The 18,371-nt window shown below is 36.9% G+C and overlaps 1 protein-coding gene across 1 annotated transcript in view; it reads left to right on the top strand.

Annotated features, from left to right (window-relative positions):
• Positions 1 to 18,371, top strand: part of PHF6 (PHD finger protein 6) — a 39,671-nt gene that overhangs the window by 9,189 nt on the left and 12,111 nt on the right. The window contains exons 3-6 of the mRNA XM_007950720.2: positions 5,202 to 5,335; positions 5,616 to 5,659; positions 16,862 to 17,031; positions 17,159 to 17,302. Of these exons, the coding sequence (XP_007948911.1) occupies positions 5,202 to 5,335; positions 5,616 to 5,659; positions 16,862 to 17,031; positions 17,159 to 17,302 (492 nt within the window). The remainder of the gene's footprint in view (positions 1 to 5,201; positions 5,336 to 5,615; positions 5,660 to 16,861; positions 17,032 to 17,158; positions 17,303 to 18,371) is intronic.

The raw sequence follows: 18,371 nt of genomic DNA, 5'->3' as shown, positions 1-18,371 counted from the left end.
ATACTTGGTAAAGTAGAGGGTCAGTGAACAGAGAGGAAAATTTGACGAGTTGGATTGACACAGTGACTACAGCTATGGTCTCAAGCATAGCAAGGATTGTAAGGATGAGGCAGGACTAGGCAGTGTTTTGTTCTGTTGTACATAGGGTCCCTATGAGTTGGAACTGACTCGAGGGTACCTAACAGCAAGAACATAGTCCTTTTAGTTCCTTTTGTCTCCTCTCATGCATGACTTAGTTCCACTTTCATCTATGGGTCAGGCCCTGACTCTCTGGTGATGTGGCTCAGCTTGACCTTAAGATGGTATGTATAACTTCTAACCATACTTTAGAGATACTATGCAAAGATCTGTAATAGGATAGGACCTCTTTTTCCAGTCTCCCCAGTTTGGAGGTTTATAATTACTGAGGTTTACTTGGCTTGCTTCTTAGCAAGCTGTGTAGCAGAGTGAAAGTAAAGGACAAATATTATCAACAAAGAATTTTTTCAACCCTGTTTAAATCAAGAACTTGAAACTAAAATACGAGCAGGATAAGCTTAAGAATTCCTCAACAGAACATTTGATATGTGGGTCATGGCTTTTTTTTTTCCTGACCTGGGGGAGATAGGTCCTGCCATTGTTCTTGAAAAGCATGTTCCTGTTAGGTTAACTTTCCTTTTTTCCACGTTTGAAAGAGCCATGGTGTACTGTGAGCATGGTAGAAAATGGCAGCTGACAGTCATTCTCCTGAGGTAGTTGGGTCTATGGCAAATTGCAGCACAGATGTTTTGTGTTGTGTAAAGGGAGATGATACCATTCTTTGGAGCCAACCAGCTGGTGCCTTGTGTTGGGGGTCCCATTTTCCACTTTTTTCAAGAGAAGTCATCTTTGTTTTATTTTATTTCCCATAACATTGTTCTAAAACTGCACCAGCCACCTATCTGGTTTCTCAACTTCTTTAATTTTTTCTCTTTGTCTCTTCCTGACTTTGTTTCCAGCAGGGCTAAGCTAGTCTTGCTTCCCAAATACTCCTTTTTTTGTTCCTGCTTCTGTTCATTCTATGCCTTTTCAACTGGATTGCTCTCCCCAATTTCACCTTTAATTAACAGATTTATTGAGTCCTACTTTGGTAAGGCATAGTGTTATTCTTCTAAGAAATTCAGTCTAGTAGGAATTGATGGATCAAATCTATATATTATGATAATTAGCCATATACGGGAGTAAAATGATAAGAGCCAAAATGAATGCTGTTTTTCTTAAGTCCCATAGGAGTTCAGGGAAACACAGTTATTTCAGAGGTGGGACTTTGCATTCATAGGTACAAGAATAAATGGTATATTTTAGTTTCATTATGGGCAATTTTGCTATTTGTTAGAAACTTGCTAGATATAGGGCTGCTTGTATATGAAAGTTACATAAAATTGATCTTGTAAATTCTAACTGATCAAAATCCCTACTCCTAACCTTGAAAAGAATTTTCCATTCTCTGAAAAAAAAATTTATTGGTATATCTTCTTTTCTTTTACTCCTTGAGAGAAACTGACAATAAAAATAAAATAAGCTTTTCTCACTTAAAATTTTTTTTTCTATCTTAAATTGCTATAGTTACCTGGTTATTTGCAAAATGGATTTCACCATAGCAGTTTAAACCAGTTGCTTTGGGGAGATTTGAATTTATAAGCAGCTGAAAAACCATTTCAATTTAGAGTTTTGATTTCCTTTTCATTCTTACCAAACTGACAGATGGGTATTGAGAGAATTTGCTGGAGTATTCTCAATATGTTCTTTAAATAAGTTTTTGCATACAGAAGAATTTTTCCCATTGTAGAAAAACTAAAAAATACAGAAAACTATGAAGAAAAAAATAAAAATCATATTTAACCCTACCACCCAGAGCTAGCCACTCACAGCATTTTGCCCTATTGTCCTCCCCCTATTTTCTGTGAATATGTTACAAACATAATAGGGATCATTATGCACATAGTGTTTTGTACCCTGATTCATTTTTTCATTTACCATTATGCATAAACCTTTTTTCCATGCCATTAAAATTTCTTTAAAAATAATGGTTATAGATTATCCTTTCATATGCGTACACCATAGCTTAATTTTCAATTGTTGTTTTCCGTAGGTGGTTTTACATTCTGGGCTATTCAAAATCTGCAGTGAACATGATTTTATGTCAATCTTTGGGTCTGGTTATTTTTTCTAGACTAGATTTACCGAAGTAGAATTACCGGATCAGAGAATTTAAACTTTTTAAAAGCTCTTTGACAAAAAGACAAATTGCTTTCCAGAGGGAGTGTACTAATTTCCAGCTGTACATGAGAGTGCCCATCTCATTGTATCTTTGCCACTGTTCAACCCAAGACAGGATTTTTAAAAGCACTTTTTCTTTTATTTTTTGTTCGCTAGTTCAGTTAGCACTTTTTTCAGTGTACCTATCCAAACCTGTTTTAGATGTACTTTCAAGATAAACTACTTGCAGTAGAGTTCCTAAGGAAGTAAAGAACTGCTCAGTTTATTAAGTTACAAAAATTAGGTTGCAAAATAGTGAAGAAGTACATAGAAAAATTACTTAATTACTTATGTGTAAGCATTGTAACAATATGGGGCATCTGGTGAATATGAGTGATTTTAAAATTTTCTTTATGTTCTTTGTTTTCTGAAATCTCTGTAAGTATGTTTTTGATAATAAACATAATTTACCAAAATGATATAACCTCATAATGAAGCTGAGGTATAAATGTTTTACCTCTTCAAGCGTTTCTAAGCCATCCAGATTATACCATGAAGCCTGGGAGAGCTGGGACTCAGTGGCACTGTCTTGTTTTTCCAGGTCTCTCAAGTTTCCCACCTTGGATAAGGTGCAGTCTTACCAATTTTCTATCGCTCAGTTTAGTAGAAAATACTTGAGTTCTCTGACAGGTTTCCATCTTACACAGGTTCTGGCTTTCACAGGTTTTACTGTATTACAGTTTACCCTGCTTGGTAATTTAATACAGTATTCCTTTTTTACTGTAATGCTTCTTTGAAATTGATATATTTATTTAAGAAAATAGTGTTAGTTTTCAAGTACAGGTTTTCCCCGCTATCAGGAAGTAGAATGTTCCTTTCATCAGCCAAAATGGCATAAAGTGAAGAAGCTGTTACCATTAATTTATATGGGAAAAATTTCTGTGTGTTCCTAGACCCCAAAAAATAACCTACCAAATAATACATAAAACCTAAAATAATGCTAACATACAGTGTTCACATAGTTCAAAGCTATGGCGGCTTAATGTTGAAATGCTGGGTGTAGTTCTCAGGGAAGGAACTTGGAGATGCCACTCTTGCTCTCATTGCTTAGGGTGTGCACTGCCTCTTTACAGGCTCGCTGCAAAAAACGCTGAATGCTAGTTTTGCATTTTGCCTTTTTTAGTAAAAGTGAAAATCCTCTTTGGATTTCTTGGTTAGCAAAAACAGATAGTAATATAGGTCTTTCCTAGGAGCAAGTGTGGTGTAAAGCGAACTTTGAAAAGCAGGACATACCTGTATTAATAATGGACACTGGCCTCCTACTCATTTATGTCAACCATTGTATCTCATGGGAAGGACCTTACTGACAGTGTTACAGCCAATATTATATCTATGTATCTGTATAAACCAGACCAAAACTCATTGCCATCAGGTCGATCCTGACTCATAGTGACCCCTCCTTGGGTTGCCGAGGTGGTATCTCTACGGAAGTAGATTGCCTAATCTTCCTTCTGAGGAGTGGCTGGTGGGTTTGAACCGCCAGCCTTCTAGTTAGCAGTCAAATGCCTTAGGCACTATGCCACCAGAGCTCCCATATGTATGTATCTGTATCTGTATATCTGCATTTGGCTGCTAACCAGAATGTCGGCAGTTCAAACCCACCACCAGCTGCTCATGGGAGGAAGATCAGGCAATCTACTTTGTAAAGATTTACAGCCTTGGAAACCCAATGGGGTGACTTTGAGTTGGAATCGACCTGATGGCTGTGGGTTTGGTTTGAGATACGTGTATGTGTACATGTGTATGTATATGTGTATGTATGTGTTACCAAGCAAGGTAAGCTTTTATTATAGTAAAACATACGTGTGTGTGTGTGTGTATGTATAACTTTTTAAAATGATAATTTGAATAAGAGTGTTGGACTTGCTTAGAGAAATGAAGAAAATTTTACTAGCATTTATATTAGCCTCTTGGTACACCAAAGTTGTTTAGGGGCCAAGTAATCCAAATGTTTGGGTGGTAAGTGTTCTTTTTGTTAAAATTAAAAAAGAGGGAGTCAGAGCCATCAGGATGAAATATTCAGCATCCAAGCAATAATAAAGTTTTTTAGATTTACATGATTATCAATTTATAACTTAGGAAATCTAAATCCTTAACCAAACCCTTTGGCATTGAGTTGATTCCGACTCGTAGTGACCCCCATTGGGTATCAAGGCTGTAAATCTTAATGGAAGCCAACTGCCTCATCTTTCTTCTGCAGAGTGACTGGTGTGTTCGAACCAATGACCTTTTGGTTAGCTGCCAATGTTGTAACTATTACGCCACCAGCGCTTAGAAGATAGTCTCATTAAAATCCATTCAGTACAGATAATGGTACACGATGATATGCTCCTTAAAACTACTAGCAATCATCGCTGAGTATTTTTTGGTAAAGAATTTTTTCCTCCTAAATCTAGAGCATGAGATAGTTAATAAATATGTATTCCCCAATAAAGTCAGAAGCTAAGGTATCTTAAAATGTGTTGAAAGAATCTTTTTTTTCCTCTTATTTTCCCGAACTCATAATTTGAGAGGTAAGTAACATAGATTAAATAGAAGTAGATGAGCATATTTTTCACAATCTAATCAACTTGACATCACAACATACTTCTAAAGCTCAAGGTTGTTGTTGTTGTTGTTATGTGCCATCGAGTCGGCCCCGACTCATAGCGACCCCTCCTTGGGTTTCCGAGGCAGTATCACTACGGAAGTAGGATTGCCCAAAGCTCAAGGTAGTGAAACATAAAACTGTCTAATTCTTTCATCCTCCATTGGAAGGATTTTTATCAAATTGTTTCCAGGAGAGAAAAGAAGAAAAATAGCATTACTAGTTATAAAAGTTCTCAATAACCAATTTATTTTCCTTGACAGAGATTGATATGCCTTGAATCTGATATGGCCTCAGCAAAATCATGTATTAATAATGTTATCTTGTTTTGCTATAGATGTGTTCTTTGTGCCATTGTCCTGGAGCAACAATTGGTTGTGATGTGAAAACATGTCACAGGACATACCACTACCATTGTGCATTGCATGACAAAGCTCAAATACGAGAGAAACCTTCACAAGGAATTTACATGTAATTATTTAACCTTTCTTTGTTTTTTTTTTTCCTTAAGTCCCATTTTCTTTAGGCTTTTTAAAAAGTGTTCCTTATTTCAAAGCATTTCATCATCATCATAAAGATTGTTTTTGATAAGTAATTAATGTTTAGAGAAATGGTATAGGAAGTTTAATAATAAGATTTTTGGAATCCAGATCATGAATGGGATAAGGTGTACTGCTCATTTCCTTAATTGGAAAGGTGATTTTAATTTAATTTTATTACTTGATAATTTTTATTTCTTTATTTTTTGTAGGGTTTATTGCCGAAAACACAAGAAAACTGCGTATAATTCTGAAGGTAAACATTACTCAGCCACTTTTCAGGTTCAGGAAGTAATTTGAGTGAAAAATCAGTGAATTATATTTAAGTTTTACTGTAAGATGTATCTCAATATTAAATATATTTAGAAGAATTGAGAACAAGTGATAGGATATAACTAATAAACATAGTGAAAAGACTTAAAGTTTTAAGAAAACTTTTATCCCATTGTTCTTGTAAATTATATGTTGAAGGTATATTCATCTTTAGGAGGAAGTACATTTGATGACTTTCTGTATTCAGTTGAATATGTTAGCATAGTGCCAAGGCATTTGACTGCTAACTAGAAGTTTGGCGATTCAAACGAACTAGCCACTCCTTGGTAGGAAGATTAGGCAATCTACTTCCATAACGATACCACCTTGGAAACCCAAGGAGGGGTTGCTGTGAGTCAAATGTGACTCGATGGCAGTGAGTTTGGTTTGGTTTTTGGTTAGACTTGTAAAAGGTCATAACGGGAATCCTTGCTGTCTTTTAGGTATTATATAAATAATGTGAATTTGGGAAGACTAGTAAGTTTTGTGATCACCAGGCTGTCAAATTTTTATTCACATTGTAGTACTTTTTTTTTTTTTTTGAAAACAGAAGATACAGGCATGACCATAAGAAATAATTTAAAAATATGAACTTTAGAAATTATTTTATACTCTGTTTCCATTTTTAAGTCTAGAGAAAACCTGGTTAACCATGTTTATATATAGTTAGCCAATTTGTTCTTGGTGTTTAAAAGGTATGGGAAAGTTCTCAAATTGAATTCTAACTTGTTGCAAACTGTTTCAAGCAGATAGTTTTGATACTTTGAGTAGCAATATAAAAAGGGTTTTATTTGATAGGAGATTGTTGTAGCCCTTCATGTAGATTTAGAGATCATGAAAGTGTTTTGTAAGTTTCTGAAAGTACACAATTTAGAATTAGGATGTTTTGATCACTGTCATTTTAGGAAGTTAGTTCCTTTTATAATGATTTACCTAATTGTCAATGATAACATATTAAAATTTGTGACCATTTTTTTTTTATTTCGTAGATCTTGACTTTTATACTATAAAACAGTATTTGTTATTTCTACTTCTGGGCTTCAGGATAGTCTTAAAACTTTAAAGTGCTGGTTAAAAATACCATCTTTAGCTAAAACTAGTCTGCTAGTGTGTAAAGTAAACAGACTTAATGAAAAGTAACAATGTTTTTGAGACAGTAAGTGAAGTGCAACTGATTAACCTTTATAGTATTTTACTTTTTTCCACCACTTAATTCTGGAATTGAAGAAAAAAAATCTTTCATGAAAGGTAAAAGTAGGCTTTCCCCACCTTTCATTACTTCAGATTATAAGTTTATTTGTTGTTGTTGTTGTTGTTATGTGCCATCGAGTCGGTTTATTTAGTACTCGTTTAATTGTAGTGACTGTACATGTTAAGCCAAGGATTGAGACTTGGTATTTGATGATACAAGTATATTAATCATACTTGGGCAGGATATTTGAGATGTAGGACTGTCCCATATAATGTGAAGCTGGTAGTACCATCTAGTGGTAAAGAAAAGTCACTGCAGCCAACATCAAGTAAAATAAATTTTGACCACCTTAGCTTTGAGAGCTCTGATGGCATAGTGCCTAAGGCATTTGACTGCTAAGCAAAAGGCTGGCGGTTCAAACCCACCAGCCACACCTCGGAAGAAAGGTTGGGCGATCTACTTCCACAGTGATACTGCCTTGGAAACCCAAGGAGGGGATAAGAGTTGGATGCGACTCGATGGCAGTGGGTTTGTTTGGGTTTTAGCCCTGAGGGAGCTCTGGTAGCGTAGTCCCTAAGGCATTTGACCACTAACCAGAAGGCTGGCGGTTCAAACCCACCAGTCACTCCTTGGAAGGAAGGTTGGGCAATTTACTTCCATAGTGATACCACCTCGGAAACCCAAGGAGGAGTCACTATGGGTTGGATCCGACTCCACAACAGTAAGTTGAGGTTTTTTTTTTTTTTTGGTTTTTCTTTTAGCTCTGAGAAACTTATTCATGAGAGATTTAAATTCACGCTTTTCAAGATGACTTTTTCTTGTAGTGTAGCTGGAAGGATTACTACAATTAAAATTTGTGATAAAATTGATTGGAAATTTGTAGCACATTGGGATCACCTTGTATTCTGGTATATATAGTGTGTTTGTTTTGTTATTGAGGAGCTCTGGTGTTATAGCGATTAAGGCATTTGGCTACTAACCCAAAGGTCAGTGATTCGAACCCACCAGCTGCTCTGTGGAAGAAAGATGGGGCAATCTGCTTCTGCAAAGATTTACACTCTTGGAAACCCAATGGGGGTCGCTATGAGTCAGAATTGACTCAATGGCAGTGAGTCAGGTAGGTTTGGTTGGCATGGTAGTTAAGACATTCAGCTGCTAACTAAAAGGTTGACTGTTCAAACCCACCAGCTAGTTCTGTAAGAGAAAGATGAGGCAGTCTGATTCTGTGAAGATTTAGAGCCTTGGAAACCATGTGGAGCAGTTCTGCTCTGTCCTTAAAAAGGGTTGCTATGAGTTGGAATTGACTTGAAAGCAGTGGATTTGGTTTGGGCTTATATTCATATTGTAGAACTTGAAGCGTAATGTTAAAATTTCAAAGTATTATAGTTTATACTTACTGAATTTTGGCTTTTATCACGTTCATCTAGCTTAAGTTTGATACTGAGTTCTTTGTCAGAAGCAGGATGTTCAGTTATTTTATTGTTCTAATGGGAAATACACGTTCAACTTTATGATTTATGGCTGAAGTTTATAGGATTGTATTTCAGGGACTGTCTGTATTGGAGAATTGTACTGTGCTAGTCTATAGAGCAAAGAGGAATTGATATCTGTGGTCATTTCTTGATAATTTGCCATCTGTGGCTCAGTATCTACTTGCTGTTATTTAAGATGATACTGTAGAATTCAGGCTATCATGTTAGTTTGATATTATATGAAATATTAAATTTGAGAATAATTGTGTAATATAGCAACTTGATTTTCCCATCTTCTTAAAATTTTATCAAATATTAAATACCTAAAGTCCATGCCATGAATTTTGTTTCAGAAAAGAAAGGGTGAACTGTGAGTTAGTAGAAGTGATTTTTCTTTCACTCTATAGCCCAAGGTATTTAGCTATTTGGAAGCAATCTTGAGCTGTCACCGTGTAACTGGATTATTGGAATGTCAGTCCCAGGAACTATGTGTATTTACTTGTGAATTAATGATGATGGCCTTGTACACACTGCTTGTAAAATGACTGAAACATGTAGGAAAGCAGTTCTGATAAAAACAGTGCCCCTATTGATGGTGATAGCTGACTGAAGGCCCTTCTGGAGTTAGACACAGGTTGGTAAATTCATTCTAGCCACTGTGTGCCAGGCCCGTTAAGTAATTGGTGTACATGGGTAAACTGGATAAGTGTCTGCTCCCAAAGATCTTGAAGTGTAATTTGATGGAAGTCTAAATGATTGAACAAGTAATCAGTTATAATTTTGATGAATGGCACAAATAAGAATTAAAGGGTACTATGAGAGCATGTTTGGGGAACCCACCAACTGAAGAGAGTTGGAAGAGCATTCTCTGCAGAACAAGATTGAGACAGGAACTTGATGTTTTGAAAGAATTGTTAGAGAACTCTGAAAGTAAAAGTGGCATATGATGAGGTTGGGGACAAATGCATGGGCCAGATCACAGTAAGGAGTTTTAGCATTATTCTAAGAACAACAGGAGGAACAGGAGGTGGTTGAAGGTTTTAAGCAGAGAGAATGGCCTATTGCAGGAGTCCTGCTGAGTGATGATACAAGACTTGGTCTAGAGTTGTGACTATGGAAATGAACAGAAGTAGATGGATTTGAGAGTGTTGTAGGTAGAATTGATATGACTTGGGGATGAAGGAGCATATGCATAAGCACATGAATGATTGATGGTGACATTTACTTAAAAACCATTAGTGAATTGGAATGTGTTTATGGGGACAATTAGTGAGTGAAATTTTGGGAGGTGGAGTTTGAGATACCTATGTACTTTGAGCTATCCAAGTGGTAGTAACAGATAAGGAAGTGGATTATATGGTTCCCCATTTTTTATGTGTGGTGAAAATACACATAAAGCATACACCAGATTATATGGTTCTTGTTCTTAGAGTAGAATAGAGACCTTGGCTTGAGAGAAAAATGTGTGAGATGTGAGTATAGACAATTGAATTTCTGTGATGGGAGCAAAATCCTCTAGGGAGAGAGTTCAGTAAAGGTGTCTGAGTGTGATTATAGGGATTAGGTAGTTGATGGAGGACATCATTGAAGATCAGGGAACTCGTTGGCTAGGTGTTTCTTTGATTGTCCATGTGGACAATTGAAATCACCCAGGATGATGGCAAGAGTTAGATTAGAGGAAGGTGAGCTTATAACAAAGAAGTCTAATACATGAAGTAGAGTGATTGGGAGTTGGTAATTGTTAGCAATGAGGAGGGGAAGAATAGCATAGTTTCTTTCTACTCAAAGTAGTCTATGGACCAGAAAATTGGCGTCAACTAGGAGGTTGTTAGAGATGCAGAATCTCAAGCTCCACCCCTGACTTACTAAATAGGAATCTGGATTTTAACAAGATCTCCTGGTGATTTGTATGCACATTAAAGTTTTAGTAGTAATTTAGCTGAATGGCACAGACCTCAAAGGTGCAGTCTTTTTATAAGGGAATAGAGAGCACGTGGCTCGGCAGTACTATCTAGTAGAACTTTATGTAATGATGTAAATGTTTTATGTTACACTGTCCACTGTGATAGCCAATAGCCACATGGGGGTTATTGAGCTTATGTAATGTGGCTAGTGTGATTGAGGATCTTAATTTTAAATTTAACTTAATTATAATTAATTTAAATTTAAATAGCCACATATGGCTACTGTATTGGACAGTCAGGTCTTGAAGAAGCATTGAGTAGAAAGGACAGTGACACTTCACCACCACCGTTACACACATGCTTGTGGTACATGGTATGATAGAATAAACAGTCTCTACTTGAGAAGGTGAATAGTAGAAATTAAAAGCATAGCTGCCAGGTTTCAATTAAGGCAAGAGGTGGAGGGAGTGTTCAGAGAAATTGAAGACATATAAGGACATTTGATCTTTCAATTCTAAGTTTTAATTAATGGATGGGGAGTGGGAAGATAAGAGCAGAACCTACTGTGCACTAGAGACGTTTTCTCATTTCATCCTGCAAGGCAGGCATTGTGCCTGTTTTGTAGAGAAGGATGCCAAAGCCCAGAAAGTTAAATAACTTGTTCAGGATCACACAATTGGTAGTAGTACAGTAGAGCTGGGATTTAACTGGAGTTGGTTTAATTCTGTAGGGATGTATAGACCAGGTTATGATGACACAGTGGGAGAATCTGGGGCTGGAAAAGTGTTCCAGAGAGGTTTGTGGATGCCAGGATCAGATACTGCCTACGTTATAAAGTTGTTTAGGACCAGAAATGAGCCTTATAGTCATTTTTAAAAAACTTTTTTATTGTGGAGAATTCCATGTTGTTGTTGTTGTTGTTGTGTGCCATCGAGTCGGCCCCAACTCATAGCGACCCCTCCTTGGGTTTCCGAGGCAGTATCACTACGGAAGTAGGATTGCCCAACCTTCCTTCCGAGGAGTGGCTGGTGGGTTTGAACCGCCAGCCTTCTGGTTAGCAGTCAAGTGCTTTAGCCACTATGCTACCAGAGCTCTGGAGAATTCCATAGGTATGCATAAATAGAATAGTATAATGAACCTCCATGTACATACCATCCACTTCAATAAAATACCAGTTTATAGTCCATTTTGTTTCATCTGTATACCATCTTCCTTTTGTAAGTAAACAATTCAGTGTTTTTCAGTAGCTTTACAAGGTTGTGCAGCCATTCCCAGTATCTAATTCATCACCTCATAAAGAAGCCCCATACTCATTAACAGCCACTCCCACATCTTTCCCTCACCCTCCACTAATCTGTTTCCTGTCTATGAGTTTGCCTATTCTGGACATTTCATATAAATGGAATCCTACAATATTTGTCCTTTGTGATTATCTTCTTTCAACTTAGCATGATGTTTTCAGGGTTTATCTGTGTTGTAGCATGTATCAGTATCTCATTCATTTTTATTGCCCAGTAATAGTCCATTTTATGGATATATCACAATTTGTTTATTCATTAATTAATTAATGGACATTTAGGTTTTATGAATAACGTTGCTATGAATGTTTGTGTACAAAAGTTTGTGTGAGCATATTCTTTGATTCTCTTGGGTATGTACCTAGCAGTGGAATTGCTAAAGCGTATGATTCTGTTTTCACTTTTGCACAACCACCAGACAGTTTTCCATGGTGGACGTACCATTTTACATTCCTACCGACACACTAAGATGAGCCATGAGTTTAAAAAGGATCTTGGACCTTGCCATTTCCCAAAAATGAAGATGTTCTAAATTGCATAAAAGATACTCAACATATTGTGATCACACATGTTGTTGTTGTTGTTGTTATTTGCCATCGAGTCGGCCCCGACTCATAGCAACCCCTCCTTGGGTTTCCGAGGCAGTATGACTACGGAAGTAGGAATGCCCAACCTTCCTTCTGAGGAGTGGCTGTTGGGTTTGGTGATCACACATAGTCAGGGAATTTTGAGTAAACATTTTAGAAGTAAAAAACTCTTTAAATGAATGATAGTAACCAAAACCAGTTGCCAGCAAGTCAGTTCTGTCTCGTAGAGACCCTCTTGGGCAGAGTCGAACTACTCCATAGGGCTTCTAAGGCTGTAAATCTTTACAAAAAGCAGACTGCCACATCTTTCTCCTGCAGAGTGTCTGGTAGATTTAGATTGCTGACCTCTCAGTTAGTAGCTGAGTGCTTTAACCATTGTGCAACCAGTTGTTGTTGTTGTTAGGTGCTGTGGAGTCGGCACCCTTCCTTGGGTTTCTGAGACGGTATCACTACGGATAGTAGATTACCCAAACTTCCTTTCCAGGAGTGGCTGGTGGATTTGAGCCACCAGCCTTCTGGTTAGCAGTCAAGTGCCTTAGGCACTATGCTACCAGAGCTCCAGGGCTCCTGAATAATATTAACAGCTCTTGTTTATTGAGTTTTTGCAGTATACTGAACTGAATTGCAAATAGGCCTATCTCAGACAAATGCCTACATCTGCATAGCCCAGAGCACCACCAGATAACATTTTGCATCCTATCTGCCTTAATCCTCACAAAAAATGGGTAAAAACAACTGAGGCACAGGATAATTAGAGGACTTGCTCAAAGTCACACAGCTACTAAGTACCAAAGGCAAGGCCCAAACCCAGTCCCAGATATTCTTTCCAGGATATCACATTGCCTTCAGTTGATGGGCCTGTGTGAGAAAGCTAAATGTTTTCAGGACTCGCAACCAGTTCCTATGAGAGAAGAGTTTTTTGAATAACATTATTAAGCAAAAATGCCATGGTGTTGAATGTTTTCCTATACTTAAAAAGGAATTTTTGCTTCAAAAATGATCATAAATAGTCAAAATTAAGTCCTACATCTTACTGTATGTGTTTTTTTTTCCTTTTGCTTATGTATCTGGATGATGGCTATATTTTTTTAAGCAGATTTCAAAAATGCCAAACCTCGTTATTGCAGTAGTTTTAATTTTAACTAAGTCTCCATTTTGTAGTTAATAGGACAGCTTATCCTCGTTAAACATTTTGAGTATCTACAAGGAACTGGACAGGTATGAATGGTGATTCTTTTAAAGTCATTCTCATTAAAGGGTTAAAGCCTTTGTATGTAATAATTTATATTGAGCAAAATAATTTGACGAGATTACAAAAGGTATCTGGAATAGATGCTGGGTGGTAACTATTCACAAGAATGTGTTTAATGTAAGTCATGACCACAAACAATCTCAGCTGAGTTTCGGTGCTTGAAATTATAAAGAATCAAATTTGTGACTTAATAATTACCCAGTATATAATGTCTTGTATGAAATGGGTGCTCAAAATATGCTTGTAACCTCTCCTTTTTCTTTAACTTGGAACTAAGCACAGTATTTAATGCGTCATTTGTTTTTGAATGACACTTCTCCCACAGCCTCTCTTGTGCCAGGTGTTAGTAGAGCAAGATGAATTAATAGCGCACCATCTCAGTTTTCAGGAGTGGAGGAGAGCACAATTTAGTGATAGATAAGTGACCAACTGATTTAAAATGCAGTGATGATACATGGAAGTATTTAAAGAGGAAGTTGCATTGTGTCTCTTAAAGTATCTTGTATCTTAAACCTTTCAGGAAAAAAAAATATTTGTGTGTGTGTACATACAGAGAATGAATGATAAAGCAAATGTGATAAAATACTAACATTTGTGGAATTTGGGTAACAAACAATAGTAATTCTTTACTATGTTTACAACTTTTTTTGTAAGTCTGAAATTACTTTTAAAAATACGCTGGGGATAAATACTAGAATTATGGTGACCATCAAGTCCCAAGTGTTGTGAGAAACTAAAGGAATCCATTGGGTCTAACCTTGGAGGCGCTAGTCTAGATTTTATTCAGGGACCTGATGGATTCCCTAATGGACAGTCTGAGATTTAATACTATAGACTGCTTGTCAGATCCTATAAGTCACTTTATGTTTCAGAAGATAAAATTACCATAGTTGTGTTAGCATAGAAGTACTTTGAAAGGAGAACTTGTTTGATTCTAGTTTTTTTTTAAAAAAATACATGCTTATTAACCTATTATAAAGTCTACGAAAGGAGCCTTGGTAGCTCAGTGTAAACACTCAGCTGCTAGCTGGAAGGTCATTGCTTTGGATCTACCGGCAGCTCCATGGAAGAAGTATGTGGCAGAGTGCTTCCATAAGGATTTACAGCCTTGGAAACCCTATAGGGAAGTTCTGCTCTGTCCTAAAAAAGGTTACTATGAGTTGGACGACAGTGAGTTTGGTTTTTTGGTTTATAGTCTGTGAATTGAAGGGCTCTGGTAACGTAGTGCCTCAGGCATTTGAATACTAACCAGAGGGCTGGTGGTTCAAACCCACCAGCCACTCCTCAGAAGGAAGGTTGGGCAATCTACTTCCGTAGCTATATCACCTCTGAAACCCAAGGAGGGGTCGGAAACCCAAGGAGGGGTTGCTGTGAGTAGGGTCAGACGGGCATGTAACAACAACAATAGTCTATAAGTTGCCTGTTCATATCCTAGATCCATTTTCTGTTGGAATTTTATTCTTACGTGGCTTATTATGTCATAAGGATATTAATCCTCTGTCACAGATACAGCAGATATTCTTCTGTTCAGTGTTTGCCTTCTAATTTTATTACTTTTTCTTATTTTCATAAGTTTGAAAGCCTAATATACTTAAAATGTGGGAATGCTTTGTGATTTTTACTATTGCTGTTAAAGTCCACTATAATTTTATACTGAATGATTGCATATTTAGGATGTTGTTGTTGTTGTTTGCCGTCGAGTCGGCCCCGACTCATAGTGACCCCTCCTTGGGTTTCTGAGGCAGTATCACTACGGAAGTAGGATTGCCCAACCTTCCTTCCGAGGAGTGGCTGGTGGGTTTGAACCGCCATCCTTCTGGTGAGCAGTCAAGTGCCTTAGGCACTATGCTACCAGAGCTCCTGCATATTTAGGATAGGCAAATATATGTCATGTGAAAAATTAGCATGTTGTCCTGCTAATGGTACAGTTCTTCAGTAATTTCTTTATAGATGTTTTAATAGTATAGTAATTGTCATTTTAAATTTTAAGAGTAGATAGTGTTTTCTGATACAAAATTTCCTGCAGTGGTCAGGTCAGAAGAAGACATCTTTAATTGACTTATTCTTTCTTAACAGGGAGAGTTATAAACATGAATTTGGCTTATGCTTATAAAACACTCCAATAACTTTTTACCTTTCCTCCCCTTTTTCTCTCAAATCCTATCATAGTTATGCAAATTTGCATTAAAATAAATCATTAACTATTTTGGAATGCTTGCAGTTGCCTGATTTTATGCATTAAAATATACCAATTGAATTACCCTTTCTTCCTATAATGAATATGCTTTATTTTCTTTAAAAAAAAAACCTTTACAATTTTATTAGGATAGATATTCGCATTTGATTATAAGGAATTGATATGCTTTCTAATTGAGAAATTAGTTCTGGAGTTACAATCAATAATTTGTGGCAAAGGGAGAAAATGAAGATATAGCTATGCCTAAAATTGTCTATGGTTTGTTCCTAAACTAAGTGAACATTATTATTTGGTTTTTATACCTTTTGAACACTAAATCATTGTCTTGTTCATAGTAGGTCCTCAGTAAGTAAGATATGGGTAGTGAACAACACCTCTTCATTCATGGTAGGCATTTTTTTTTCCCAATTGTTGGGAAATGGAGTTCCAAAATTTCTATACATAAATTGTGTTTAGGTTGGAAATTCCTTTTGCACTTAATATGTATTTAATTGCTTGATAAGTTGGTAGTTCATTTGTAGATGACTTCCTTATAGAATTTGGTCATGTTTCATGATGGTTTGAAGAGCTGTCTACACCAGTTCAATCCAGTAGAATTTCTGCAGTGATGAGAATGTTCTGTGCTGTCCAGTATAGTCGCCTCTAGCCACATGTGGTTAATAATATACTTGATGTGATTAGTGCAACTGAGAAACTGCAGTTTTAATTTTATTTAATTACAATTCATTTAAAATTTAAAAAGCCACATGTGGCTAGTGGCTTCTGTATTGGAAAGTGAAGATAACCTACCTTATTTTCATCATAGTTTTCCAGGTTCCAGTAAGTTTATTTTCTAGATAAATGTTCTAATTTCACGAACAATGTGAGATAAAATGCTTTGAAACCTATGGTAAAAAAGATAACACAAGAGCTCATTAATCTGTAAATTAATTTATTAGAATTTGAAAACGTTGACTCAATTGTATATACAGGCAAAAACACAGAACTCAGTTACATGGAATTACAAATTCAAAGAAAATAATTAAGATTATAATTATAATAAAACTGCTTTTGGTATTTTATTTTTGTTTCATTCATATGAAATGTTAGGCTGTTGTGTTGAAAATACCACAGACCATTTTTGGAGGCCATTCTCTCCACTTCTGGAAGTGATTTCATTCTAAGGAAATATATATGTTCTGAAGACTTATGAACTAATGCACATTTTAAGAGTTCTCCATATAAATTGTTTGTTAATTTTTAAGCAGCTGATTTAGAAGAAAGTTTTAATGATCATGAACTGGAGCCCTCATCCCCTAAAAATAAAAAGAAAAGTCGCAAAGGAAGGCCAAGAAAAACTAATTTTAAAGGGCTTTCGGAAGATACCAGGTCCACATCCTCCCATGGAACAGATGAAATGGAAAGTAGCTCCTATGTATGTAGAAAAATGCTTCATTCTTACTTTTTGTAGTGCTACAGTTAAAGTTCACCATTTGAAATGTTAAATATGCTTGAGATACTGATACATTTTCATGAGGTTTTTTTTTTCCTTGCATTCACAGAGAGATAGGTCTCCACACAGAAGCAGTCCCAGTGACACCAGGCCTAAATGTGGATTTTGTCATGTAGGTGAGGAAGAGAATGAAGCTAGAGGAAAGCTGCATATATTTAATGCCAAAAAGGCAGCTGCACATTATAAGTGCATGGTGAGCATGGTTCTTTTTATGTGCTTTTAAACCCAAGCTGTTTTGAAAATCATTCAACTAATAACCAAATAAAGTACTTTTCTCAGCGTTTGTATTTAAGAATTGTTGTTGTTGTTGTTGTTATGTGCTGTCGAGTCGGACCCGACTCACAGCGACCCCTCCTTGGGTTTCCGAGGCAGTATCACTACAGAAGTAGATTGCCCCATCTTCCTTCTGAGAAATGACTGGTGGGTTTGAACCGCCAGCCTTCTGGTTAGCAGTCAAATGCCTTAGTCACTACGCTACCAGAGCTCCTATTTAAGAATTAGGAATAGGATATCCTGTAATCCAAAGCTAAATACACTTTAGATTTTCTAAAATGCAGCCTTTATGTTTAGTAGAGGGCGCCTAGAGAGTGCAGATGGCTCGTGCTTGGCTGCTAACCACAAGGTTGGGGATTCAAGTCCACCCAGCCGTGCCACAGAGGAAAGGCCTGATGATCTACATCCTTACAATCATAGCCATTGAAAACCCTGTGGAGTGCAGTTCTACTCTGAAACACATGAGGTTGCCATGAGTCAATCAACTCAATAATACTTAGTTTAGTTTCTGGTTTTGGGGTTTTTTGGTATGCTTCAGTAGGATTTGAAGTAACCCTAATTATAACCAGTTGCTGTTGAGTCAATTCCAGTTCAAGGCAACCCTGTGTGTGTGTGTGTGTCAGGGTAGAACTGTGCTCCATGGTGTTTACAGTGGCTAATTTTTCGGAAGTAGATCACCAGGCCTTTCTTCTGAGGTGCCTCTGGGTGGACTTGAGTTGCCAGCCTTTCAGATAGCAGCCAAGTGTGTTAACTGTTTGCACCACCAAGAGGCCCCATTATAGAATCAATATATTCCAGATCATCTATAATTATTTCATAAGTGTAAGACTTTCAGCTTTATAACCCTGTTATTGATGTCTCTACTACTAATTTGGGAGCTCTGGTAGCATAGTGGGTAAGACACTTGCCTGCTAACCAGACGGCTGGCGGTTCAAACCCACCAGCCACTCCTCGGAAGGAAGGTTGGGCAATCCTACTTCCGTAGTGAT

Source organism: Orycteropus afer, unplaced genomic scaffold (genome assembly GCF_000298275.1).
Source record: "Orycteropus afer afer isolate SDZICR_OR568_19922 unplaced genomic scaffold, OryAfe1.0 scaffold00287, whole genome shotgun sequence".
In the NCBI taxonomy this organism is placed as follows: Eukaryota; Metazoa; Chordata; class Mammalia; order Tubulidentata; family Orycteropodidae; genus Orycteropus; species Orycteropus afer.
Note: the sequence above shows the minus strand (reverse complement) of the source record. Positions and strands in the feature narration are given on the sequence as shown.